Source organism: Microcaecilia unicolor, chromosome 4 (assembly GCF_901765095.1).
Source record: "Microcaecilia unicolor chromosome 4, aMicUni1.1, whole genome shotgun sequence".
In the NCBI taxonomy this organism is placed as follows: domain Eukaryota; kingdom Metazoa; phylum Chordata; class Amphibia; order Gymnophiona; family Siphonopidae; genus Microcaecilia; species Microcaecilia unicolor.
The window spans coordinates 59,021,286-59,047,911 of record NC_044034.1 but is presented as its reverse complement, the minus strand read 5'-3'; the positions used below and the strand labels follow the sequence as shown (position 1 = coordinate 59,047,911).

Genomic DNA, 26,626 nt, shown 5'->3' with positions numbered 1-26,626 from the left:
CTCTACAACATCTCGGAGCTGAAGTTAGTGTTTGCAGAGCATTGGGAAGCCCTGTCCAGCATGTATCTGCATGCTAGCAGGCCTTGCCATCACACCCCAGACAGAAAAGACCGAACTGACTGCCCCCCCCCCCCCCGAACTGACTGCCCCAGAAGACCTGACATGATCCCCCAACCCCCGGTGGTCTAGCACCCCCCCCCCCGGGTACCTTGCAATGACGGACACAGGATGTACTGGACAGGGCAGACACTGCCATTTTGGAGGCGGCACTGGATGGAGGAGGTAGTGCTACTCCATCCTCCATAACTGCAAAGTATTGGGGGGGGGGGGGGGGCAGGACGGACCAGGTTGGGGTGGGGCACTACCAGGGTGGAAGGGGTCTGGAGGCCCACCGGGACCTCCAGCCCCTTGCACTGGTAAGGTTTGACAAGTCCAGGCCTTTTTTTTTTTTTTTTTTGACAACCTGGACCTGTTAAACAACTTCTGCAGAAGTACCCCAATGATCAGAACTAATAGTGCACCTAGATTTGCACGATGTCAACTCAGATCATCGGGGCTTTATTTTCCCGCACTAATTTTACAGTGCTGTTTGGAACCATGCGGGGAATTTGATCATTGGGGCCAGAGATTTTATATGTTAGGAAAAACTATTCCTTAAACTTCTTTGTTAAGTGAATAAAGTACATAAGAACATTAGACATTCTGGGTCAGATCAATGATCCATCTAGCCCAGTATCCTGTTTCCAAAAGCAGCAAATGATCACAAGTACCTGCAGAAACCCAAATCGTGGCAACATTCTTTGCTACCAATCCCAGGACAAGGGGAAAGGGAATGGGGCTTGATATACCGCCTTTCTGTGTTTTTTTTTGTAACTACATTCAAAGCGGTATACATAGTATATACAGGACCTCATTCGCACCTGGGGCAATGGACGGTTAAGTGACTTGCCCAGAGTCACAAGGAGTTGCAGTGGGAATCGAACCCAGTTCCCCAGGATCAGAGCCCGCTGCACTAACCACTAGGCTACTCCTCCACTCCAGCAGTTGCTTTGCCATGTCATGCCATTCCAAAACTGAACACAATACTCCAAGTGGGGCCCCACCGACTTGTACGTGGGCAGCAATACCGTCTTTCTTCTGCTGGTTATATCTCTCTCTAATACATTCTAGCATCCTTCTGGCTATGGCCACCGCTTTGTCACACTGTTTTGTCACCTTCAGATACCAAAGGTCCCTCTCCCTGTCTGTGCATATTAGCCTCTCTCCTCCTAGCACATATGGCTCCCTTGGATTTCTACTCCCTAAGTGCATCATTCTGCGCTTCTTTACATTGAAGATTAACTGCCTAACATAAGACTATTCTTCTAACTTTTGCAGATCATTTTTCATATTTGCTGTTCCCTCCGGGGTGTCCACAAATTTTTTCATGCATATTCACTCCGGGTAACCTGAAAACCTGACTGGCTGGATTGAGAACTCCGAACCTAGCAGTCTCTTCAACTAGGCAATCAAGATAAAGAGGAGGACAGTCCCTGCTCGACAGAGCTTACAATCTAATTAGGACAGACAAACAGGACAAACAAGAGATAAGGGAATATTAAAGTGAGGATGAACAATAAGGGTTCTGAACAAGTGAATAAGGGTTAGGAGTTAAAAGCAGCACTTATGTGGTCCTCGAGTGGAGGAGTAGTCTAGTGGTTAATACAGTGGCCTGACAGCCAGAGGAACTGGGTTTGATTCCCACTGCAGCAATTTGTGACTCTGGGCAAGTCATTTAACTCTCTATTGCTTCAGGTACAAAATAAGTACCTGTATATAATATGCAAACTGCTTTGATTGTAACCACAGAAAGATGGTATATCAAATCTCATCCTCTTCTGCCATGTCTTTGGCTAGTATAAATGGGAGCACTTAAATGCTGCAGCTGCATGCACAAATGGGAGTATTATATAAAGCGCGCATTAAATTAATAAGAATGACCATGCCCCTCCCCATGGAAACACCCCCTTTGCAGTTATGCATGAGGATGTTTAGGTGCCCAGTTATAGAACAGTGCCTGCATGCACTTATGCGCATATCTGCCATTTACCCCCGTTTTGGTGCTCAACTACCATTATTTCCCATTTGCACGCCTATAGTTGGGTTCCTAAATGGCACTCAAGATAGCATGCCTTATAAAGAATTACCCTCATGGTGCATATATATTTGTAATTGTTCTTACCCTGCAAACTGAACCAGTTCAGCATTCTGACTAGTCTCAGGACTGGATGTTTCATGAAAGGTCATCAGCAGCTCTACCACAATATCTGGCAAGTTACTGAGGAATAAATTATCAATTTGCTACAAAATAAAAATAAAGACAGAATTAAGAGCAAGACTGACAATAATAACTCATACATTTCTGAACTTCTTAAACCATAAAAATGGTCCCTATATTATCAAGGAACATTTCATCCTCTTTCTCTTCTATTTCAAAGCATAACTATGTCATTTTTTGACATATTTAAGAGGAAGTTGAAAACTCATCTATTTGCACTGGCATATACTTGATGGACAGGTTATTTGAAGACAGAAAGATAGAGAAGTTTGAAGCTAGATGTTTATTTTGATATGTATTGTATAATGTTTATTTTTATGTATGTTTCTTGCTACCCGCTTAGTATTAAGCGGGATATAAATATTAATTCATTCGTCACACACGGGTTGCTTTAAATATGCACCGCCACGGGTGTGGAAATTCGCAGCCCACCCTTGGTCGGTATTCAACACCTTACACGGCAGGAGATCACAGATTCAGATCTCTCCTCTTTTATTGCCATTACGCATGGCGTGGGATTGGTGGCGACAGAGGGTGGGGGATGCAGCAGGTCCCTCTCCATTCATAGAACTTCTAGATAATCCCGACTTTCCCGCAGGGAAAGGATCCCGATATTTTAAGGAATGGGATCAGAAAGGTTGTAGATATGTAGGGCAGGTGCTAGTAGAAGGGGGAACCCACATTCTATCATTCGCAGAGTGTCAGGCCAAATGGAATATCCCACGACATTTATTTTTTTCTTATTTACAAATCAGGCACTATGTGTTATCCTTGAAAAAGAAGAGTAATAAACTCCCATCCTTTACCGCACTAGATGTAGTGTTCAAGCAACTGCCCACGGAACGCAATAAGCTCTCAGTCTGGTACCAAGTGGGTAAAACATGGAGGCCAACCAATTATGTGGACACGTTGGCCGCCAGGTGGAGTTCAGGGGTGGGCAGCGCGATGTCGGCAAGGGAGATTAAGAGATGCTTTGAATTGGCCTACAAAGGAACCCCTAATGTGAGTTGTCACGAAACTCAATTGAAGATCCTGCACCGGGTGTATCTTACTAGGAGTAGGGGTAAGGCCATGGGACTGTGGGCATCAGACGACTGTAATAGATGTGTAAACCACAAACGTACCCTGACGCACCAATTTCTAGAGTGTTCAGCACTGCGGACGTTCTGGAACGGTGTGTTGAGGCATCTGGACGATGTGCTAGAACAACCTATAGAATGGAATTAGAGAGTCCTATTACTGGGCTTGGATTCAGATTTGGTTACACAGGGACTGAACCTGTATCAGTGCCGTTTTGTTTTACTGGCGCTGATCCTAGCGAAAAAAGTCATCCTACAACATTGGGTGAATGAAATCCCTCCTCCTCTTACTCAGTGGCACAGTAGCATGAAGCAAATGGCAGGTTGGGAAGGGGGAGGTCAGTTTGAATTCCCATGGGATAGGCCTCCACCGGGCCGCTCTCTTTGGAGAAACAGCTTTGCGAAACTGACACAGCTGCCCCCTGGGAAAGCCTCCAGTGTTTAATGATTAATATTCAAAGGAATAAAGGTTCAAGAGAACCACTGTATAACAGCATAACTCAATCGGTATAACCAATCATGGAGACAGGAACGATCTGTACCTTAGGCACTCAGGTCTTGGTTCTGTAGGGGAGGGAGGGGGGGGCATGGGTGGGAGGGGGGGGAGAAAAGATGATAATAGAGAGGAATGTGCACACAACGATGAGATAGAACATGTCATCTGTTTGTTTGTGCCACTACTGGTTTGCGATGTATTATATTACTATTATTATTCTTAAATGTAAATCACTTGAGTGATATTTTGTGTCATTGCTATATGGAGAACTTTCGGATGTTTGTACGTTTCTCTTGCTAATAAAAATATTAAAAAAAAAAAATAAATTCATTCGTCTACTTATTTTAAGGCAATCTAAACTTTGACAACACATGAATTATTACATTTGTCTGCTATATTTAAGTTTGCCATATGAATTTACTATACTGTTGTGTATTGTTTTGATCACAAAACTACAGAATTACTTGGCGTAATTGTTTGAGGATTTATAGGGATATATGACAGAAACACTGTATACATATTTTAATGAAAAAAATATATAGTCATTTAATAATATTTATAAAAAGATATTTGAAATCTATATGTGGGAATGAAAAAGGGTTTCAGACGATGCATTTAAGTAAACAAGATAACTCTATAGAAGAGCAAAATCATCATGTCCAATGGATCCTTCTCTTCACCTTCAGTTCAATGGATCTAAGCCAAAGTGATCACTATCTTCCAGGTCAATTAACTAAGTTTACAACCAATGAGTGGTTCAAAAGGATTTTCATCAGGTAAGGAAAAACCAAAAGTAGAAGAGTAGCCTAGTGGTTAGAACACTGGGCTGACAACCAGGGAAGCCCAGTACATATTGCAAAAACTGGAAAACAACCAAACACAATCTCAAAGGGTTGTGTAGAGTGAACATACAACAATATCAGGCTGGTAGGGAATACCCTCAGAAACCAAGGTTTCCACCAAGGTCTGACCAACAGGACATTGATGTCTATATAAGATTTTTATGTCCGTGATCTAGTCTCTTTCATGGGGTAAAACCTTTCCCACCTGCTTTCAAATTGAACTGATCATAATGAAACTAGCATTTCAAAACATTACTGAGTATAGATTTTATCCAAGCTACAGCATGGCTTAAATAGACTTAGCTTTCTCATGACTGGCTTGGCAACCCCACTTTCAAACTGTGGATATTAATTCATTCTTCATTCAACGGGGCCCAGATCGTTTCACTCACTTCAGGGCTTCATCAGGAACTAGACATCTCTGATTGCTGTCGGTTCCTAGAGATGTCTAGTCAGCTATAAATTTATACCCCAGTAATTGTGCTTTAACTGAGTGGTTCCTGATGAAATGCTGGTTTCATTATGATCAGTTCAATTTGAAAGCAGGTGGGAAAGGTTTTACCCCATGAAAGAGACTAGATCACGAACATAAATATCTTATATAGATATCAATGTCCTGTTGGTCAGACCTTCGTGAAAACCTTGGTTTCTGAGGGTATTCCCTACCAGCCTGATATTGTTGTATTTTCACTCTACACAACCCTTTGAGATTGTGTTTGGTTGTTTTCCAGTTTTTACAATATTATATTACAGAATCAAGGATTAACAGCTCATACTGTTTTTTGAATATTTGTTAAGCCCAGTTCATATCCAACTGCTGCTCTTTGTGATCTTGAACAAATTATTTAACCCTCCTTTGCCTGCAGAGACAGGGAAAATACCTGCTGTAATTCATCTTCAACTATTACTGAAAAAGGTGGAGCTAAATTCAAATAAATAATAATCATAAATAAACAAAAGGATGTATATTTGGCTTTGCTTTTACATAGAAAAAGCCAAATGGGGATAACTGAATCCTAACGAAGTTGGTCAGAACCAGATTCTGGCAAGCACACAAGATATTCAAGCAATTTTTTTTAAGGGGCAAGAAAGCACATTCAGGAGCTTGCTCTCATATTAACACATTTTCCCATTTAAAAGACATTCCATGGGCTCCTTATGAGCAATTAGGAGGGCTTAAAATATTTCTTCAGATAAGCAAGGGACTGAATGCTGTAGTGGTTCTAAGTGTCCTGAGCATGAGATTAGATCTAGTAAGCCTATTATGATGGAATCTGTAATAGCCTTGAAACATCTATGGATCCCATGAATTCTGATTAGGACAAAACATGGGCATTAGCATAAGAGATCATGTACTCCAGAACTAGTGCCTGGATAGTAAATCAGCAATAACCTCTTAGCCCCTGCTCCAAATGTGTTCTCATCCAGTTAGTTACCTCCATAGGCAAACACACGCATGCCCAGTCTATATAGACACAGTACAGCCCCTACCACAAAGCATAAAGTAAAAACTTCTGCTGCTGATGGAAAGCCAAAGAGGTAATTTAGAAGTAATCATAATACAGTAAGCTGCTTTATTGAATAATGAAGGTAAAATTATGTATCATACCTGATAATTTTCTTTCCCTTAATCACAGCCGATCAATCCATAGACTGGTGGGTTGTGTCCATCTACCAGCAGGTGGAGATAGAGAGCAATCTTTTGCCTCCCTATATGTGGTCATGTGCTGCCGGAAATTCCCCAGTATGTCGATATCAAAGCTCCATCCGCAGGACTCAGCACTTAGAGAATTACACCCACAAAGGGACACTCTGCCCAGCTCACCACCGCCGAAGCGGGGGAGGGGAAATATTTCAGCGCACCACCGCCGGGGCGGTGGGCGGGAAACCACACCCGCCGACGTGGGGGGAACTGGCTTATCCTGCTACCGCAACTGCGGGAGGAGCTGGCTTACCCTAACACCTCCGAAGCGGGAGGGATACAAAGCTACCCTACAGCCGCACGAAGCGGGAGAGAGCGCCGGCATAATTTAGTTATCAATCCAGCCACCGCCGAAACGGGGGGAGAGGAAGCAGCAGCTCACTGTAACACAAAATCGTCTCGTCGAAGAGACTTCAATTGGAAGAACTTGAACACGAAGTCCTCGTGAACAGGAAATGAAGACTGAACTTGAACCTGAATATAACCAGAACACAAACAATACAGATATCTGGGAGGGGCTATGGATTGATCGGCTATGATTAAGGGAAAGAAAATTATCAGGTATGATACATAATTTTACCTTCCCTATCATGAAGCCGATCAATCCATAAACTGGTGGGATGTACCGAAGCAGTACTCACCCAGGGCGGGACATGGAAATCCCTGAACGCAACACTAAAGCCCCAAACTGGGCCTCGGCCCGAGCCGCCACATCCAAGCGGGTAATGTCGTGAGAAGGTATGAGCCGACGACCAAGTAGCCACTCTGCAAATCTCTTCCAGGGAGACAGATCTGGACTCCGCCATCGAGGCTGCTTGTGCTCTAGTAGAGTGTGCCTTCAGCTGAATAGGCAGAATCTTCCCTGCCGCCACATAAGCTGATGCGATCGTCTCCTTGACCCCACGTGCCACTGTAGGCTTAGATGCCAGCAGACCCCTACGAGGGCCTGCGAACAGCACGAACAGATGACCCCGACTTCCGGAAATCATTGGTCACTTCCAAGTATCTGATGATGATCCGTCTAACATCCAGGTATTTGAGCGCAGGGTACTCCTCTGGGTAATCCTCCCTACGAAATGAGGGTAGGTAAAGCTGTTAATTCACATGGAATCGAGAAACAATCTTGGGCAGGAAGGAAGGCACTGGGCGAATCGATACTCCTGCTTCAGTGAATCGCAGGAATGGTTCTCTACACGAGAGCGCCTGGAGCTCGGAAACTCTTCTGGCTGATGTGATAGTCACCAGGAAGACTGCTTTCAACGTCAGGTCCTTCAGCGATGCCCTTGGCAAGGGCTCGAAGGGCGGCTTCTGCAAGGTCCGTAGTACCAGATTGAGGTTCCACGTAGGCACTATCGAGTGCAGAGGGGGGCGCAGGTGATTAACTCCTTTGAGAAAGTGTACCACATCCGGCTGTGAAGCCAGGGAAGCCCCCTTCAGACGACCCCTGAAGCAAGCTAGAGCCGCCACCTGGACTTTCAGCGAACTGAGCGACAGGCCTTTCTCCAGCCCCTCCTGCAGGAACGCCAACACTGAAGATATTGGAGCAGTGAAGGGCTATATAGAGCCTGCCTCACACCACGACGCAAAGGTACGCCAAACCCTGGCGTAAGTGGTGGAAGTAGAGCGCTTCCTCGCTCTCAGCATAGTGGCGATGACCTTGTCTGAGAAGCCCTTCTTCCTCAGCCGCTTCTGCTCAATAGCCAGGCCGTAAGACCAAAGGGGGAGGGATCCTCCATCACCATGGGACCCTGATGTAAGAGGCCCCGCTCCGCTGGCAGCCGTAGAGAGTTGTCCACCGAGAGTCTGACCAAGTCCGCATACCAGGGACGTCTGGGCCAATCCGGACCCACCAGGATCACCTGGCCCGGATGCTTTGCCACCCGGCCTAGCACCCTGCCCATCATGGGCCAGGGCGGGAACACATAGAGAAGCTCCTGTGCCGGCCAAAGCTGGAGAAGAGCATCGACTCCCAGAGATCGAGGGTCCCTTCCTCTGCTGAAAAAACGCGGCACTTGGCAATTGGCCGAGGACGCCATCAGATCCAGGCTCGGCCGGCCCCAGCGTTTCGTGATGTCCAAGAACGCCCGAGCAGACAGTTGCCACTCTCCAGGATCCAAGGTATGGCGACTGAGAAAGTCCGCCTTGACATTCATGACTCCCGCAATGTGGGCCGCCGACAGCTGTTCCAGATTCGCTTCCGCCCACAGGCATAGCTTCATGGCCTCCTTGGCTAGCGGGGCGCTCCTGGTACCTCCCTGGCGATTGACATAGGCCACAGCCGTGGCATTGTCCGACAGGACCAGTACTGGGAGAAACTCTAGAAGCGCCAACCGAATGGCTCGGAGCTCCAGGAGGTTGATGGACCATTTCGTCTCTGCAGGAGACCAGAGCCCCTGCGCTGTCCGTCCCAGGCAGTGGGCTCCCCAGCCCGTCAAGCAGGCATCCGTCATGACGACAACCCACTCCGGGGTCGTAAGAGGCATTCCTGCAGACAGGTTGCCTGGCCTCAGCCACCAGCTCAGCGCCTTTCGCACCGCTGGATCCAAAGGAAGGCGTACGGCGTAATCCTCCGAGACTGGAGTTCACCGCCGCAGAAGAGAGTGCTGTAGTGGTCTCATATGAGCCCTGGCCCAGGGCACTACCTCCATCGTGGCCGTCATGGAGCCCAACAGCTGCACATAGTCCCAAGCCCGAAGAGTAGAGGAGGCTAGGAACTGGCCCACCTGGGTCTGAAGCTTGACGCTCCGGTTGTCTGGCAGGAACACTCTGCCCACTTGGGTATCGAATCGAACTCCCAGATACTCCAGGGACTGAGTCGGGCGCAGCTGGCTTTTCTCCCAGTTGATGATCCATCCAGGGAGCTCAGAAGAGCAATGACCCTGTCTGTAGCTCTCCCGCATTCCGCATAGGAAGGGGCTCGGATCAGCCAGTCGTCCAGATAGGGATGGACTTGCACTCCCTCCTTGCGGAGGAAGGCCGCGATGACCACCATTACTTTGGAAAAGGTCCGCGGAGCTGTAGCCAACCCGAACGGGAGGGCTCTGAACTGGAAGTGTCGGCCCAGCACTGCAAAGCGCAGAAAGCGCTGATGAGGCGGCCAGATTGGAATATGTAGGCAAGCTTCCTTGATGTCCAGGGAGGCCAGGAATCTCCCTTTTTCACCGCAGCTATTACGGAGCGGAGGGTCTCCATCCGGAAGTGCCGAACTTTCAAGGCCTGATTGACTCCCTTGAGGTCGAGAATAGGGCCGAGCAGATCCTTCTTTCTTTGGCACCACAAAGTAAATGGAGTAGCGCCCTTCCAAGCTGAATCTACTGGTACCGGGACCACCGCGCCCAGGAGGATCAGGTTGCTCAAAGTCTGCTGCATGGCAGCTGCTTTGACCTGAGACTTGCAAAACCCGTCTCTTAGGGGTCAGCAGAACTCTAGCTTGTAGCCGTCTCTGATGACTTCCAGAACCCAAGCGTATGAAGTTTACCCTGGTCCACTCGCCCAGAAACGAGACAACCTTCCTCCTATCTGCACTGGGCCATGGACCATGGTCCCCGTCATTGGGTATGCGACCCTGGGGGCGGGCCGGAGGACGAACCCTCCGGGACGGCAGTCCCTACGAAAGGAATGCTGCTTGGGGGAGAAGTTCCGTTTGAAGGAAGCGGAGGCAGAGGAGGCCGACTTGCCAGGGCGATACTGACGAGCTTCCTGGAATCGGCCCTTAGAGGGACCAGGACGGGTACTGCCGGCCCGAGCCCTGACCTCCAGCAACCTCTTGCCCTTGGACGTGCCGCGCTCAGTCACGATCTTGTCCAGCTCGTCCCCAAAGAGCAGCTTGCCTTTAAAAGGCAACTTGGCTAGGCGAGATTCAGAGGCATGGTCAGCAGACCAGTGCTTAAGCCAGAGCCACCACCGCGCAGAGACTGTCTGAGCCATGCCCTTGGCCGAGGCTCTCAAACATCATACAGCAAGTCTGCCAAGTAGGCCAAACCCGACCTCCAGGGTCGGCCATTCCGCCCTCCAGGAAGGGTCCGAGGGGGAAGCCTGCTGCAAAACAGTCAGGCACGCCCCTAGCCACGTAGGAGCCGCAAACCGAGGCTTGCAAACTCAGAGCGGCTGCCTCAAAGGACGACTTTAAGGCCGTCTCCATTCTCCTGTCTTGGGCGTCCTTCAGGGCAGTGCCACCTTCCACCGGCAGCGCCGTTTTCTTAGTCACGGCAGTGATTAAGGAATCTACCATGGGCCAGACAAAGGCTTCCCGTTCCCCCTCAGGAAAGGGGTACAGACGGGACATAGCCCTGGCTACTTTCAGGCTCGCCTCAGGGGCATCCCATTACGCTGAAATTAAGGTCTGCATGGCTTCACGAACGTGGAAGGTTGTAGGTGGGCGCTTCGTTCCCAGCATAATGGCGGAGCCAGTAGAGGCTGAGAGAGAGCCTTACTCCGGAGAGGCAATCTTCAAAATGCTCATGGCCTGCACAAGCAGGTTGGGCAATCCTCTGAGCGAAAAAAGCGGCGCTTGCAGAGGGGTCGTCCGCTCCATCCGAGCGAGGATCAGTCTCTTCCATCGATTCCGCTAAGGATCTCTGGGAGAACTCAGACACGCTGCCGTCATCCACATCAGAGGAGACCGAGTCCCCCGAGGGTGGAAGATCCACCCGAGGGCGCTTAAGCATAGAGGCCTCATCACCCCGATCAGAGGGGTGGGCAGGGGCAGTGTTCTGCATAAGAAAGCTTGATGCAGCAGCAAAATGAACTCAGGGGAGAAACCCCCCAGTCTGTGCATTTCTGCAGCCTGTGCCGCGGCCCTAGAGGCGCTCTCCATCTGCGCTCCCAGTAGCGGGGGAGAGGCGTGTTGCGCGTCCAAAATGGCATCCGGCGCGAAACTCTGAGAAGGAGCCACGCGGGAAGAAGGGCGTTTTAATTTCGCCGACTTCTTACTGTCGCCCGATTCAAGGGCTACCAAGCTGTTAACGTCTCCCATCTTGAGGGCGGCCCGAGAAGAAGCCGACCGAGCCACGTGGCTGGTCACGACTGGGAGGGCGGCCAGCGGGGGATGGGTGCCTAAGGCGGGAAAGCCGCCGCGCCGGAGGAAACCGGTGAACTCTCCCGGTTCCGAAAGGGCGCCCAAAAAGGGCGACTCTACCTTCGATCCCCCTGCTTCCCCACTAGGCGTGCGAACGCGTTCCGGGGAGTGTCTTTTCGCACCCTTGCCATCCGCGGCCATAGCCACGTGGAGACCGTTCGGGGAACCCCCTGCCCGCTAGTAAAAGGTAAAAATTACCTGCTTCTTGCTCCGAGCAGCGATGACTTGTTCCAGTGAGCAGCTGCAAATGGACGTCCTTTTTGAACGTTAAAAAATTTTTTTTGTTTGTTTAACGGAGCCAGCGGGAGGGGGGAGAAAAGGAGGGACCTGGCACCACCAGGTTTGCACTTGCTCACGAAGAGCCCTCAACCCCAGGTACTCAACAAAACCTAAACAATTAGGCTTGGAGACCTAGCCAGAGCTGCTGCTGTGTGACCACACACCTGCTGAGATAGAGAACATACAGGGGGAATTTCCGGCAGCACAAGACCACATATAGGGAGGCAAAAGATTGCTCTCTATCTCCACCTGCTGGTAGATGGACACAACCCACCAGTCTGGATTGATCAGCTTGATGATAGGGAATTATGAATTGTCATTCCCTTTAAATTTAAAAATAATAAAATCCATGTGCTGGCCATCATGATGTCATAGAACATAAAAATGTATATACCACTTTACAAACCAAAAAGGTTTATCTAAAGTGGTTTACATAAAAACATAAAGCAAATTTACTTACCTGTAGCAGGTGTTCTCTGAGGACAGCAGGCATATAGTCTCACATGAGGCTGACATCATCCATGGAGCCCAGTGCACACACTGCCATATTGCACTGTCACTTTAAAACTTTGAGGCAGTGCCCTCACCACGCATACACAGGTGACTTCCTGCCCGACACTTGAGCGAGGGGCCAGCAATATAATACTAAAGCTAAGAAGACTGCTGCTCCAAGGGGAAGCGGGAGGGATGTGAGAATATATGCCTGCTGTCCTCGGAGAACACTTTGCTTTCTCCGAGAACAAGCAGGCATAATATTCTCACATGTGGGACTCACTAGTTGCCAGGCTCACAATGTCAATAATTAATTTGGTAATTGAAGCAGAAAGTGAGCCTGGCAGAAAAAAAGGGCTGGAGGGTGAGTTGACATTCAAGTAGTGAAAAGATTTTGCAGGACTGCTTGTGCAAACCAGCTATCCCGCTTGGAATACTACTCCAGATAGTAGTGAAATGAAGGTCTGGATAGAAGACCACGTTGCCATCTTGCAGATTTCTTCAGTGGAGGCAGAGCGGAAATTGGCTACTGAAGCCACCATGGCTCTTACATTTGAGTGGTGACACAGCCATGAAGTGTCAGCCCAGCCTCAGCATACATGTAGAAGATGCAGTCAGCCAGCCAAGTCAAGATAGTATGTTTGTGTCACGAAACACCTAGCCACCCACCTGGGGTTACCCCACGGCTACTTAGAGGGTCTTATCTTATCCCCAGTGCAGCTCAGGTCCACCTGCACCTGCCACTTATGGTTTACACTAGCACCATCCTCTCACCGACTGGGCCGCAACTGCCTCTGGGCATTTTCCCACTCTCAAATTATCCCCAGTGATTTCTAGGTTACTGGAGGTCACACTCCCAGTGGTCCCACAGTTCCCAGAAAGCATTCACAGACCCAACACACAAATCACCAGGATTCTTAATCATTCTAGATAAGCAGGGGCAATAAACTGAAAACGTTTACCGTCTGAAAAATTAGAACAATTAACATAAAAGGTGAAATCAGCAAAACAATAACAGGTAACTGAAACATGGATCAACTATAACACTAACTACACATTTGTTTACTATCTAAATAGTACCTGGGAAGATCAAGACATACAGCTGCTCACAAGTTATCAAATATAACTTTTAACAGGGCCTCAGCAAAGATATCCTGCTCTCTTTTCTTCCTGGCTAAGACTGGAGGCAAAATCATTAACTCCTGGTAACTTCAAACTCTAGGCCAATCAGAGACCAGAACAACAACACTTGAAAATAGCTGGCCACATCACTGCAGGCATTTCCTTTTTGTGCTTAAACTAAAGGAGGAATCATTCACTTATCTGCAACAGCTTAAAACATAACGTGTGCCACCAGCTGGCCAAACTACAGATATACATTGCAGGAAAATATCAAAACAATTATCACAACGTTAAACCCCCACTATTCTGTCACAGATTGATAATGGGAATTCCCAATCTGTTATGGTCAAAAGATACAAAAAGTTGGGACGATTTTCTATGAGGTTTAGTTTGATCCAGATAATACGCATGCATGCAGTCTAAGGTATGGAGTGCTACTTCTCCACGATGAAAGTGCAGCTTAGGGAAGAAGACAAGTAGTACAATGGATTGATTGAGGTGGAACTCTGATACTTTAGGAAGAAATTTGGGGTGGGTTTGGAGAACAACTCATTCATGGTAGAACCTGGTGTAAGGCAGGTTTGCCTCAAGAGCTTGAAGTTCGCTTACTCTTCTGGCAGAAGTGCTATTAAAAACAGTACTTTCCAAGTGAGTAATTTCAGAGAACAGGAACGGAGTGGTTAAAATGGAAGTTTCATGAGAGCTGTGAGGATAACATTAAGATCCCACGCTACTGAAGGTGGTTTGATAGGAGGTTCGGTATGAAATAAACCCTTCATGAATCTAACTATCCATGGATGAACAAAAATTGGTTTATCATCAACCTTTGAATGGTGAGCACTAATATCACTCAACTTTACTCTGAGTTAGTTTTCAGGCCAGAATTAGAAAGATAGAGGTGGTACTCCATCAGAGAAGGAAGAGAGCACATATTAGGGTTGAGTGCCCTGGCTGTACACCACAGGGAAAATCTTTTCCACTTGCAACGGTAACATTTCTGTGTAGGCAGCACCCTAGAGGCTAGGAGTATCCTACAGATATCATCTGGAAGATCTAAAGAAGCTAAGTCTATGTCATCAAGAACCATGCTGTTAGCGCCAGAGAGCGGGAGTCTGGATGCAGGAAGAACCCCTCGATCTGTGTTATCAGGGTTGGAAAGGGATCTAACCTGCTCAATTTGTCTGCTACAGCATTCTGTTTTCCAGCTAAGTAAATGGCTCTTATGGAAATGTTTCGAGAAGCTGCCCAGGTCCATACATGAATTGCTTGTTAACAGAGGAGAAACTAACCTTTTTCCTCTTGTTTGTTCAGTTAATAAATCGCAGCCTGGTTGTCCATGCAAATGAGAAATGATTAAGGCGGTGGTCCGGGAAAGGTTTAAGGGTGTTCCAGACTGCTCATAATTCCGTTTCTTCTGTGGGGACCAAGAACCCTGAGTACGAAGGCCATCGAGAGGAGCACCCCAACCAACCATGGAGATGTTTGTGGTGAGAACTTTGTGATGTGTGTGTGTGTGGGGGGATAAACAGAAGTCCCCAGGTGAGATTCTGTGGAACCATCCACCACTGTAGAGAGTAGCACAGTTGTGGGTTAACCAAAACATGGGCTGAGAGAAGCCTTGTGGCTTGAGACCACTGAGAGGAGAGTCCACTGAGGTATTAAAAAGTGGAGCCAAGCCAATGATGTTACATGGACTGTTGAAGCCATGTGGCCGAGTAATTGAAGCATCTGATGAGCAGAAACTTGTTTGGAACTAGAAATCTGTGCAGAAAGATGTACTATCGTGTCTATCATCGATTGTGGGAGAAAGGCTCATCCTTGAACAGTGCACAGGAGAGTTCAGATGAAATACAAGGTCTGAACCGGTTGAAGATGTGATTTGGGGTAATTCACTACAAATCCAAGAAGCTCCAGGAGACGTATGGCGGAGAGAAAGTCTGCGTTGACTGTTGGGAGGTTGCTTTGATCAATCAGTCATCGACATAGGAGAAGACATGTATTCCTCATTTGCGGAGTGTTACAGCTACCACTATGAGGCATTTTGTGGAAACAACACGAGGAGCCGAGGCCAACCAGAATGGCAAGATTATGTACTGGTAATGTAGAGTCCCAAAGCAGAAACAAAGGAACTTCCTGTGAGCAGGAAGAATAGATACGTGGGTGTATGCCTCTTTAGGTCTAGAGAGAAAAGCCAGTCATTGAGTTGGATCATGGGAAGAAGTAATCCCAGAGAAACCATGCAAAATTTTTATTTGAACAGGTATTTGTTTAAATCTCACAGGCCGAGAATCAATTGCCTTTTTCAGTATGAGAAAGTACCTGAGTAAAACCCTCGACCCCTCTCTGGCAAAGGAACTGGTTTTATTGCATTTTGCAGGAGGAGGGCAAATCTCTTTTGGTGGATGGTTGGGGGGGGGGGGGGGCTTCTTTCCCAATGCAGAGTGCAAATGTGCTGAATGATCCGAAGTACCCAATGGTCAGAGGTTATGAGGAACCACATCTCTTGAAATAGGATTAGCCTGCCTCCTGTCTTCTTCTGCACAAGGACGTACCTAGAAAACAATCCCTGCCCTTCAGAAGGGCAGAGAGTTCCTCTGCAAGTACCTGCCTGTGCTGAGAACTGAATGAATGAGCTCTCGGTGGGCAATTTTGAGGTTTGGATGCCAACTGAGGGCATATCTGAGACAGAATATTTTGAAGAACCCACCGGTCTTGGTGAAAAAATTTAGCCTCCCCCCAACCGGCAAGTCATCTAGGACGGACACTTTTACTGCGGCTAGCCAGTCAAAAGCTCATTCCTTGCTTTGACTGTGAAGCAGCAGGAGCCTTAGGCGCACGCTGTTGACATGAATGAGCACGTTGGGGCTGAGTAAGCTGGTGAGCCAAAGAGTTATACCTACACCTAGGATAGTAACAGGAACTCCTCCTTGGCTTGCCAAACTCCTCCTAGCTGAGGAGGTTGATGGGAGAGAGAAAGAGAAGAGATTGTATCAGTGTGTTTCTTGATTTGGTCAGCGACCTCCTCAACCTTCCCTTCAAAAAGGTTATCCCCCCAGCAAGAGGCATCGGCTAACCGCTGATGAACAGAATGTTTTAAATCAGAAACACGCAGCCATGAGAGTCTGCGCATTGCTATACTCTGAGCAGAGATCCTGGATGCCACATCAAAAGTGCCATAACTGCCCCTGGCCAAGTACTTTAGACACGCCTTCTGCTGCTTGACTAACTGGCAAAAAGGCTTGGATTGCTCCGGAGGGGGCGTATCAACCAAGTCTGATAGCCGTCGCACCAATTTTCGCAAGTAGACACTCGTGAAGAGCTGGCAGGATTGTATTCGGGAGATGAGCATTGAAGCCTGGTACATCTTTCTCCCAAAAGAATCCAGGGTTCTAGCTTCTATGCCTGGGGGTGCCAAGGCATAGTCCCTGGAACTCCTGGCTCTTTTGAGAATGGATTCCACCACCATGGAATTGTGAGGCAACTGAGGCCTATCAAAACCAGGTGCACAGTGTACACGATACTGGGTGTCAATCTTCTTGGGAATGGCAGGGACCGACAGAGGGGACTCCCAGCTCCTGACAAGGACTTATTGGACTACCTCATGGAGAGGTGCAGACACAGCCTCCTTAGGAGGAGATATAAAGTCCAGGACCTCGAGCATCTTGGCCCTGGGCTCATCCTCCATGTCAAAAGGAAATTTAATGGCATCAGCATTTCCTTTACAAAAGGTAGAAGTAAAAGGCTCCCCGGCAGAGATCTTTTCCTTTCAGGTGGAGGGAGGGTTCAGAGGGAATCCCATAAGACTCACCTGAGGAAAGCATCTGGAATCCTGCTCTGAATCCCATGAGTGTTTCCTCTTCGGTATTGGACATTATCGCCCTATGGATTGTCAAGACCGTACCTGCCTCATTGCCGAGGAACCATGTTCTCGAGAGCAGCATTGAGAAGCGACTCTCACCTCGACTCCGGCAAAGCTTCCTTCACGGATGTCAAGGGAGTGCCGGCTTGGGTGGCAGTGAATACTGGGGCCGCATTGCAGGCTGAGGTCCAGGCGGGGCCATAACGGAAGGCAGGGTAGGCACAAGCCCCCTGATGCCAATGAACACCATTGCATAAGGTCATCCAGCAGCTCACGGAGCAAGGCCCAGATATGCTCAGCAAGGGCCGACAACGGGAAAAGCTGGGGATGCTGGCTGACGGTGCTGGTTGTAGAACCGCTGGAAATTGATGCAGGAGCTGGATCTCGGCAGCTAGGAGACAGGCGCATCGGTACCTCCTCTTTGGAAGGGGAGTAGTCCTCCCCGGCGCCAACGCTTCTCAGGTGCAGAATCCTTCGACACCCCGGAGCTCCTAGCACTGTTTGTCGAGGGCGATCGATGACGATGAATCTTGGCCGTTGCCAGAAGCATGTCACCAAGGCTCCTCGGTGCCAACGAGGACGATGTCCAATCCTCACATCGCCTCGGAGTTGGGTCTGGACAATGGATAGTCCCGGGGGGACTGCACAGCAGGAGGTCTTGAGACAGGTGGAGAACCACGCGATGCGTCACTGATCTCAGTGTCTAAGGGTCTAGTAGCAGCCATGCTTACTATGCTCCTGATGCCTGTGCGATGCTGGACGTCGATGTGAACACCTCCAACCTCGATGCTGATGCTGACGTCGAGGAACCGGAAATTGGCTCCAAAAATCCTCTCTCGTTGAGCCTCTTGGGAAACCTGGGTCCTCCTCTTCATGTGAAGACAGAGAACACAGTTAGCAGGTTATGGTCGGACCCAAGACACTGCAGACACCAAAATATGGGTGTCCTTTCCAAAGATAGTCCGATTGCACCGGGTACAGCGTTTGAAGCCACTGGGAATCTTCATGGACATAGACGGAAAACTTTGTTGGCTAAATTAAACAATGCCATGGTGCCTAAAAAAGGGTAAAAACTAAAGGGAAAGACCGGAAGAAGTCAAGGCCTGAAAGCAGCCCAATGACGACAGAAAAACAATAAAACTTAAAAACTGAGAAAACAACTCTAAATAAATTAAAGGTAAATAAGAAAAACCAAGGAAAAATAAAAAGAGAGTAAAAAAACCCAGGGCAAACAACTCTAAAGAAATTAAAGGTAAATAAGTTCCAATAATAGGAGCTCAATTATAAAGACGGAAAAAAAATAGCTGGAATGCACAAAAAATAGCTAAGGACTGAGGTAATGAGAGAGGTTTAAGAAAAACAGACAAAGAAACAAATGGGGTTCACACTCTCCACAGGAACGGAAACCAAACAGTAAAGGAGTGGAAAAACACCTTCTCTTCATGCGGAAAAAGAATACAGGAGACAGCGTTATCGCGGCAGGCGGGAAGGCACTTGCACACATCTTGCACTCCACAAAGCTCTCTTTTACATATGGCAAATGCTGGATCAGGTGACACAGATGGTGTCACCCACATGTGAGCATATAGAAGCCTGCTTGTCCTCAGAGAAAAATCAATTTGCTGGTACAGCATAAAATAAAAAATATATTAAAAGAAGAGAAAAGAAGGGTGTTTATAGCTATGGTAACCACTGAATCTGTTTACAATTATACCAATACTATAGAGAAAAGGAGTAAATTTCATATAGAATGTGAAGCCTGAGGACTTAAAATTTAATAAAAAAGTACTTTATTATCCTACTTCCTATTCTTAAAATACAACAACAACAACAAAAAAGCAGCATCTGTACCTGTTTTCCTAGGCAGTTTTCATGCTTTAGTGAGTCATAGACATTGGAGGCTGTATCTCTTAGCTGGGCCATGTTGCTGTCGCCTGCTGGTTGAATAGGCAAAGTATGGCAGAATGTTCCCAGGACCTTAGGAAAGCACTCTGCTAACAGTAACCGCCAGTCCTGCCCAATTTGTCTAGCCAGAGATTTCACTTCTTCAAAATCACTTCTGATCACCAGATGTGGGATCACAACTTTATAGGCATGACCTGAAGAAAACAAGTAAAGAGGGCAAGGAATTAACTGAATTTTGATTTTTGAAACACATGGAGGGGCATTTTTGATATGATGCCTAAGACCGACTTTGGATATTTTACTCAAAATGCACAGAATCCGAATAGCGAATATAATGATTTTCGAAACAGCAAAACACATATCTTTTTTTTCCCCGAACATGGACACTTGCTAGATGTTTTTGTGCTCTGTACATTTAACTTTTTGGTCCATGTTCGGGGAAAAAAAAAAAAAAGGCCATGTGAAAAAATGCAGTATGGCTACTGTTAGGTTCTTATGGAGGCTACATCTCAAAACAGAATAGACAAAAAGACAGTCTAGAAGATTGTTACAATACGGGTTCACATCTGAACCGCAAGCTATACGAGATGAGACTTATAGACCATCTGAATGAAAAAGCATTTTTGAAAGAAACTCTAGAACAAGGATCATGATAGGGGGCTAAAAAGAGGTCCAATTTAGGAATAGTATATGGAAATCCTAAAGCAAATTCCTTGACATTCCAAATTTTTTATCCGCTTTGCATCAAGTCTACTTTTAAAGAGAAAAACAGTGCATTCAGGCAACAGTATGGGAAATAGCCCAAGATCATCTTTAGCGTGCCTATTTAAAAGTTTCCACACTGCTGAAGCCCCATGCTCACCTCAATTCCACTAGTATAAGTTTTGTACGATGGGTATACTGAAGACAGCAATTCATCAATTACAGACAAAAACTCTCTCTGAAGATAAAACAAGTTCACTGAGACGATACTACCAACTAGCAGAAAATATTTTTGTTGGGTAAACCACTTTTCCATTTTGACTTTTAAAAATCTATTTCTTGTTAAAACATTCAAGATTGGCCAATATAATATATTTTGTGACTGAGATCCGTGATAGACAATATAATATAACAAGAACTAAGACAGATGGAGTTAGGCTCTACACCTCAAAGAGGCCAAGGAAAGCAGACAGTCCACATTATTGGCTCAAAGAGAGATCATATCCAAACAGTAATAGGATTTCAATGTGTGAATAAAATACCATGTCACAAGTTTGACATCTCCTCAACGGAGGCACACTTTAGAAGAGTGACTGATCTCTCTATGATCCTAATATAATAGGCTATGATATACACTTACATATTATTCTCAGGTTAGTCCAACCTGAGAATAATAAAAGGAGACAGAATCTGCTATCCATTTAGAAATGGTTCATTTTGTCATCGTATTCCTAGGCCTATTTGAGTTAAAAACATTATTAAAAATTAAACAGATACACAAGTACATTTTCAAGGCCCCATACACTGATCCAGATAGTTGAGAAGACAGATCTTTTGAAAGGCCCCTTTACTGTTGTGGAAATGTGGCCTACGAAAAAATGCTTAAAGGATGATTGACTTGTTAAGGTGACAATCTGATACCAGCTTAGATAAGAAACTGGGAGACACACAGAGTACCACCCTATTATAATGAAATCTAGTGTAAGGTAGATAGCTCTCTTGAAGCTCATTGTCTCTGGGCTAGACACTGCTATCAAAATGTGACCTTGCAGGTCAGATATTTAAATCTATAACAGTGTACAGGCTCAAATGTGACTTTCATGGTAAAAACCTTGTTGAAAAAAGCCGTGCATAAATCCAACAACAGAAGTCTGTAAGACATGGTATTTCCTTCTATGCGATATGTGCCAATTGCATTAAAGTGAACCTTGACAGAGCTGGTTTTGACGCCAGTCCCTAACACGTACAAGGCAGTCAAACAGTTTTTGTGTGGGACAAGAGAAGGGATCTAGGGCCTTGTCCAACAACAGAGCGCAAACCATCTCCATCTAAAACCATATGTAGTATGTGTATCAATTTCACAAGGAAAGTTATACAGCAACAACAAATGGAACAAGACTAGTGAGGTTATCAGACCCCATTAGCCGAAGAGAAAAATGCACAGGGTGAGGAAAGGGATGGCTAAGGCAAGGACTGCTGTGCTTGCCCCTATGCTGCTTTCTCCAGGCCAGTAGAAGGAGATGTAACACAGAGTCATGGCATCAGTGGCCATGGTGAAGACCCTGGTATATGCTGGTCTCTGGCAGAAGTCATTGCATGGAGCTAGGCCAGGAGGGTACGGCTGGAGGCAGAGAATGTATAACTTCAGTTCTGCAAGTACTGATGATTGTAGCTCACAGGGATGAAGTCACACATTTAATCTGTAGCAGGACTGTGGGGGGGGGGGGGGGGGGAGGGGAAGAAAGGAAAATGGAATGAAACAGTATGGGAAAGGGAATGAGAAAGAGGAAAGAAGAGCAGAGGAGGACATGAACGGGAGACAGCACATTAATATCCAGGATAATGTTGGCAACTGTATATTTACCCCACACAAAATATAGTAACATTAAGGACTGTTTTTCCCCCCTGCCTTTTCTGGAGTCATTTGCATGTAATGTTGAATCCCAATCTAATACACCAGCCTACAATGAATAATGATGGAGAAAGAGTTGGTGACATACCAACAAGATTGCAATCTTTTTGCCCATTTGCAGTCTTAGTACGTACACAAATTTACCTGTTAAAATCCTTCAAGCTTTGGGTAATTTAACAAAGCATAGGAATGCAGATTAAACTTGTAGCCTGGGTCTGCCAATTCTTCGCCACTCTAGGACTTAAGTAGTCTAAATGAGAAGTCATAAAGTCTTCGAGTGCTCCTTGTAGCCCACCATTGGCCAGACACGCACTCTGGAAAACCTGCTGGCAAAAAGCAAGACATTAAGAGAAGAATGCATGCAGATTTCGTGATGATCCTATAAGCAAATTCAAGTGCCTTATTTCCCACAAGGGGACCTATTGAAGTAGCTCAAATCTTTTATTTGATGCAATTATCTTGTTTATATTCAACTAGAACAAAAGACAGACAAGTCAGTGTCGAGGGGGGGGGGGGGGGGGGGTTGCTTGGGGTGGCAATAGGCCACAGGTGGTGGAGGTCTGGGGAGCCCACGGAAATCATCTCCTCGTTTGACAGGTCCGGGCTTTTGAGCAGCCTGGACCTGTCAAACTAGTGCGGTGAGGACTGTGATTGAAGCACATGTTCAGGCACAATCCTTCTGCATTTTCCCCCTATGATAAGAACTAATAAAGTGCCTATATTTGCAAGCTATTAGCTCTGATTATAGGAGTGGTATAGCTCAACGCTGTTCCAATGCTATTTTTAGAGCACTGCTTGGAACAGAGTGGGGCTTCTGATCATCTGCTCACAAATAAGGTTATCACCAGAGACTTAAACAGAGGAATTATCATCTCCTTTATCCTGTTGGCCATTCTTCTCCCTATCCACCTCATGTATAGTTATCCTGAAAATCTGTCTGGCTGGAGGTCCCCCCAGGGCAGGTTTGAGAACCACAGATAAAGTTTTTCAGTGTAATTTGTTAATATAAGAAAAGTGTAGTTACTGCTGTGGTAAGAATTAGTAATTGTAACTAGAGTAAAAATATTTACTCATTAGGAAGGGATGCATATTCATTAGGGATATTCTGAAAACCTGACTTGGATGGTGGTCTCCCAGTAGAGATTTGAGAACCCACTGCTCTGAGGGTCTAGAGAAACAAAAAAGTGTTAAGGAGAATGGGTACAGGTCCAGGAAGAGGATGCAGGTTAAGTCCTATTCTTTCCTGTTAACTGAGGTGATTGCTTAAGTAGACAAACATATTACACCTAATGTATGAAACTGAATTTTTTTTTTTTCATCTAATCCCCTCCAACCTGTCAAACAGGCTTCTCAACTCAGACCTCGGGGCACACCCAGCCAGTCAGTTGTCCACAATGAATATGCATGAGATAGAACTGTGTGCACTGCTTCCTTGGCTTGCAGATCTCTTCTCATGTATATATATTGTGGAAGTACTGAAAACCTGACTGGCAGGGTGGTGCCCAGAGGACTTGGTAGAGGACCATTACTCTAAAGATAGCTAAGTCACAGTGGAATCTGTTATAGAAATTTGTGTTGGTGGGAAAAGACAGAGGAAAAACAAGGCAGGCAAAGCAGCTGCAGTTAGGGAGGCACTCACTGACCACTACAATTACCACTGCTGGAGACAATTAGTGTTGACCATCACTAGCATACAAAAGAGGAGCTGAATGTAGAAAATAGTAATGGTATTTGTTTAGATGCCTTGGACTGAAGTATAGAACGAAAAAATATGTATTATATCTGTGTTACTGAATGCAATGCTGTTAAATTGGGTATACTTTTGATGCTGTTGCATGTAGTCCGATTAGTTAGGTTTCAATTGTGCTGTTTCTAAGTTTACCTCATTTAGGGCCCTGTTTACAAAGATGCACTAGCATTTTTAACACACACTAAAAGTTAGTGTGCACTAATCATACAGATGCCCATAATCTACCTATGGGAGTCTACACAGCGCGCCTAAAATTGCTAGCACACCTTAGTAACCAGGGCCCTTATTGTACTAAGTTATAATTTGGTCATTTACTATTGTTATGTTGTTTAATAAAATTTGTAAATTTTATGTTAAAACTGTACCTGCTGTTCACCCTCCATGGGTGAATCTCTTCATAAAGGCAGTTAATAAATCCCAATAAATAATAAAAGAGGAAGAGATGATGCTGCACCAGAAGGGTAGTATATAATTTCCTAGTACAGAGGATAGAAAATCACAATTCTCCAAAACCTTATAGTAAACACAAACAGCCAATAGAATGGTGGGAAGAACGTCAACTGCCAGCAGTTTAACAATCGCACATCCTTTTCTGAAATCAAAATCAGTGGAATCCACTGAAAATATGGCAACTGAACTGGCCGTCTGAAGGGAGAATCTATAAGAACTATTTAGACACGGGTAAATCATCTACAATTAAACTAGACATCCAAGTCCTAACATATATTAGTAGACGCTGGACACTGCAGTAGAATTTCAAAGGAACTAGTACAGACAGACCCTATTTCCTGAAAAAAAAATCTTTATTTGTATAGCAATTGCACAAACTGTTATACTACAGCAGCACTATTAGCACTAATAAGAAGGGGAAGAAGGATGAAGCAGAGTAGGTGCCTATCCTGGGATTCTCATTAACAAAAACTGTTCAATATTCTCCATGAAGGACCAAATACGGTGAAAGGCAGTTACTAAGCTGAGGTATAAACAGCTACTTTTAGAGCAATAATAGTTATTGTGAGAGTCCCTAACTTGTGAAACCTCAGTACCAGAGGTCAGAAGACTACTGCATAAATATAAACTCGCATTGCCGAAGACAGGAACATTACTCATTCCAGGCTGAAATAATACCACAGTGGGTCCTAAGTATTGCCTGCTACATTTTAAATGGGTTCATGGTAGAATACATTGAAGCCTCCCCCCTCCAACATCCAAATCCCCACCTCAGCATCTACCAGGAGTTTCCCTAAAGGCTGAGGGAGGGCAGAAGAGATCTCCAGTCATTCCTGTTCCATCGGTTGCCAGCATTCAAAATGGCACTAGTTGACCCCTAGCGGTACTACCACTAGGGGTTGGCCAGAGCAATTTTTGAACTTTGGAAATCAACAGGAAACACTTCTGTCGTCTCCTCCCCCACCCTCCCCCCAACCAGAGAAACTTCTAGTAGGTCTTGTGGTAGGAAGATGGGATATGCCAGTCAAGGGTCATTTCAAATACAGGCACTGGAGCCTTTATGAGGCTCCCAGGAACATTAAACTGCTCATTAGTGGTCTGATGCTCCTATTGAGGAAAGACCTCTGTTCAAAGCTGCTAACTTTGCAACTGCATTATTCATGGAAAGTTAAATGCAAGCTGTTATTTGATTTGCATAATGAGGTGCTCTACATGCTTAATGCACATTACTAGCTCTCCCTATCAGATAGGCTACAAAGCTTTATTATGTAATGAAGGTTCAATCACTTCATGTTACGGTGATTATAAGAAAATCACTACAAATTTAAAACTGGATGTTTTACTTTATAACTAATACATTCCGAACACTTTCATTTTTCTTCTTCTTTACATATGATCTGTTTAGCCTTTACTCTGTGCTTTCAGCACAAAACAGTCTTGTTGTCACTTGCCTTTTGACAAGTTTGGGTTTCAATTCCATTTTCCTTAACTGACTGGTAAACAGCAAAGAGAGCCTGGCTTCTCACACACAGGGGCTACAGCATATATCATGGACACAAGCATCAAGCGAGCGTGGACTTTTCTATTGCCACTGCTCCGTTCAGGGAGTTCCTCTGGGTTGACACCACTCTGAAAGAGAAAATGGTTCAACCACATATAGCGATAGAGCTAAAATGAGCTCTGAACCAAATACACTGGTGCATAAAAATTACTGATAACTAGCCATGTCCATATTTACTTACAGAACTACTGAAACCAGTAAATTATTTGATTCCTTTTAACAGACTTGCAATGACACTAGGTAATAAATTTGTTAAATTCCACAGCATTGAACAGGAATTATCATTTTATTTTCTCTAGAGTGCTCACTAACAGTATTCTAGATAGTATCAATGTCCTTATGGACTTTACCTAAGAACATAAGCAGTAAGCATTGCCATATTGAAGAGACCGACGGTCCATCAAGCCCAGTATCCTGTTTCCAACAGTGGCCACCCAGGTCACAAGTACCTGGCATAGAGCCAAGAACAGTAAAACAGATTTTATGCTGCTTATCCTAGAAATACAACAACAAAGTATGATAATTGGCTAAACTTTGTCCGACGATAATTTGTAAAAGGTACACAACAAAAACTGGACAAAAGTGCACGTATTGCAATAGAACCTTACATGGCTAAAGGAGGTTATCTCATAACAACAGAAATATCCGTGTGTGCCAGTACTGTTATGGCTCACCTGGTCTGTATGTGTTTGTAATCATTTTTGAAAATTGCCGCGCTGAGAATGGCCTCTCGCGAGCACGCAATCTAAGTGAAATTCTAAGTCCAGCTGATCTACCAGTCCTCGCAAACCACTGGGCTTAACATACAAGGGAAGTCCACACAAAATGTAATAGAATTGGATGTAAAACATGTCCCATGACCTATTGAGACAGCCAGTTTCCACCATAATGGCCAGACAGTTCAACTCAAACACCACACGACCTGTCGCACTACCCCACTATCATCTATTATATTAAATGTCCATGTGATAGATCTATATAGGCAAATCTAATAGATCACTTGAACGCCAGAATGGTCTTGAACACAGATCTAGAATCTCTGCCCGCATGATGGCGCTCCACTTGTCCAACATTGTGTCGC

At 45.7% G+C, this 26,626-nt stretch overlaps 1 protein-coding gene across 1 annotated transcript in view; it reads right to left on the bottom strand.

Annotated features, from left to right (window-relative positions):
* Positions 1-26,626, bottom strand: part of ATM (ATM serine/threonine kinase) — a 293,334-nt gene that overhangs the window by 140,186 nt on the left and 126,522 nt on the right. The window contains 7 exon segments of the mRNA XM_030202389.1: positions 2,222-2,340; positions 19,117-19,197; positions 19,199-19,236; positions 19,239-19,364; positions 22,098-22,107; positions 25,436-25,501; positions 25,503-25,613. Of these exon segments, the coding sequence (XP_030058249.1) occupies positions 2,222-2,340; positions 19,117-19,197; positions 19,199-19,236; positions 19,239-19,364; positions 22,098-22,107; positions 25,436-25,501; positions 25,503-25,613 (551 nt within the window).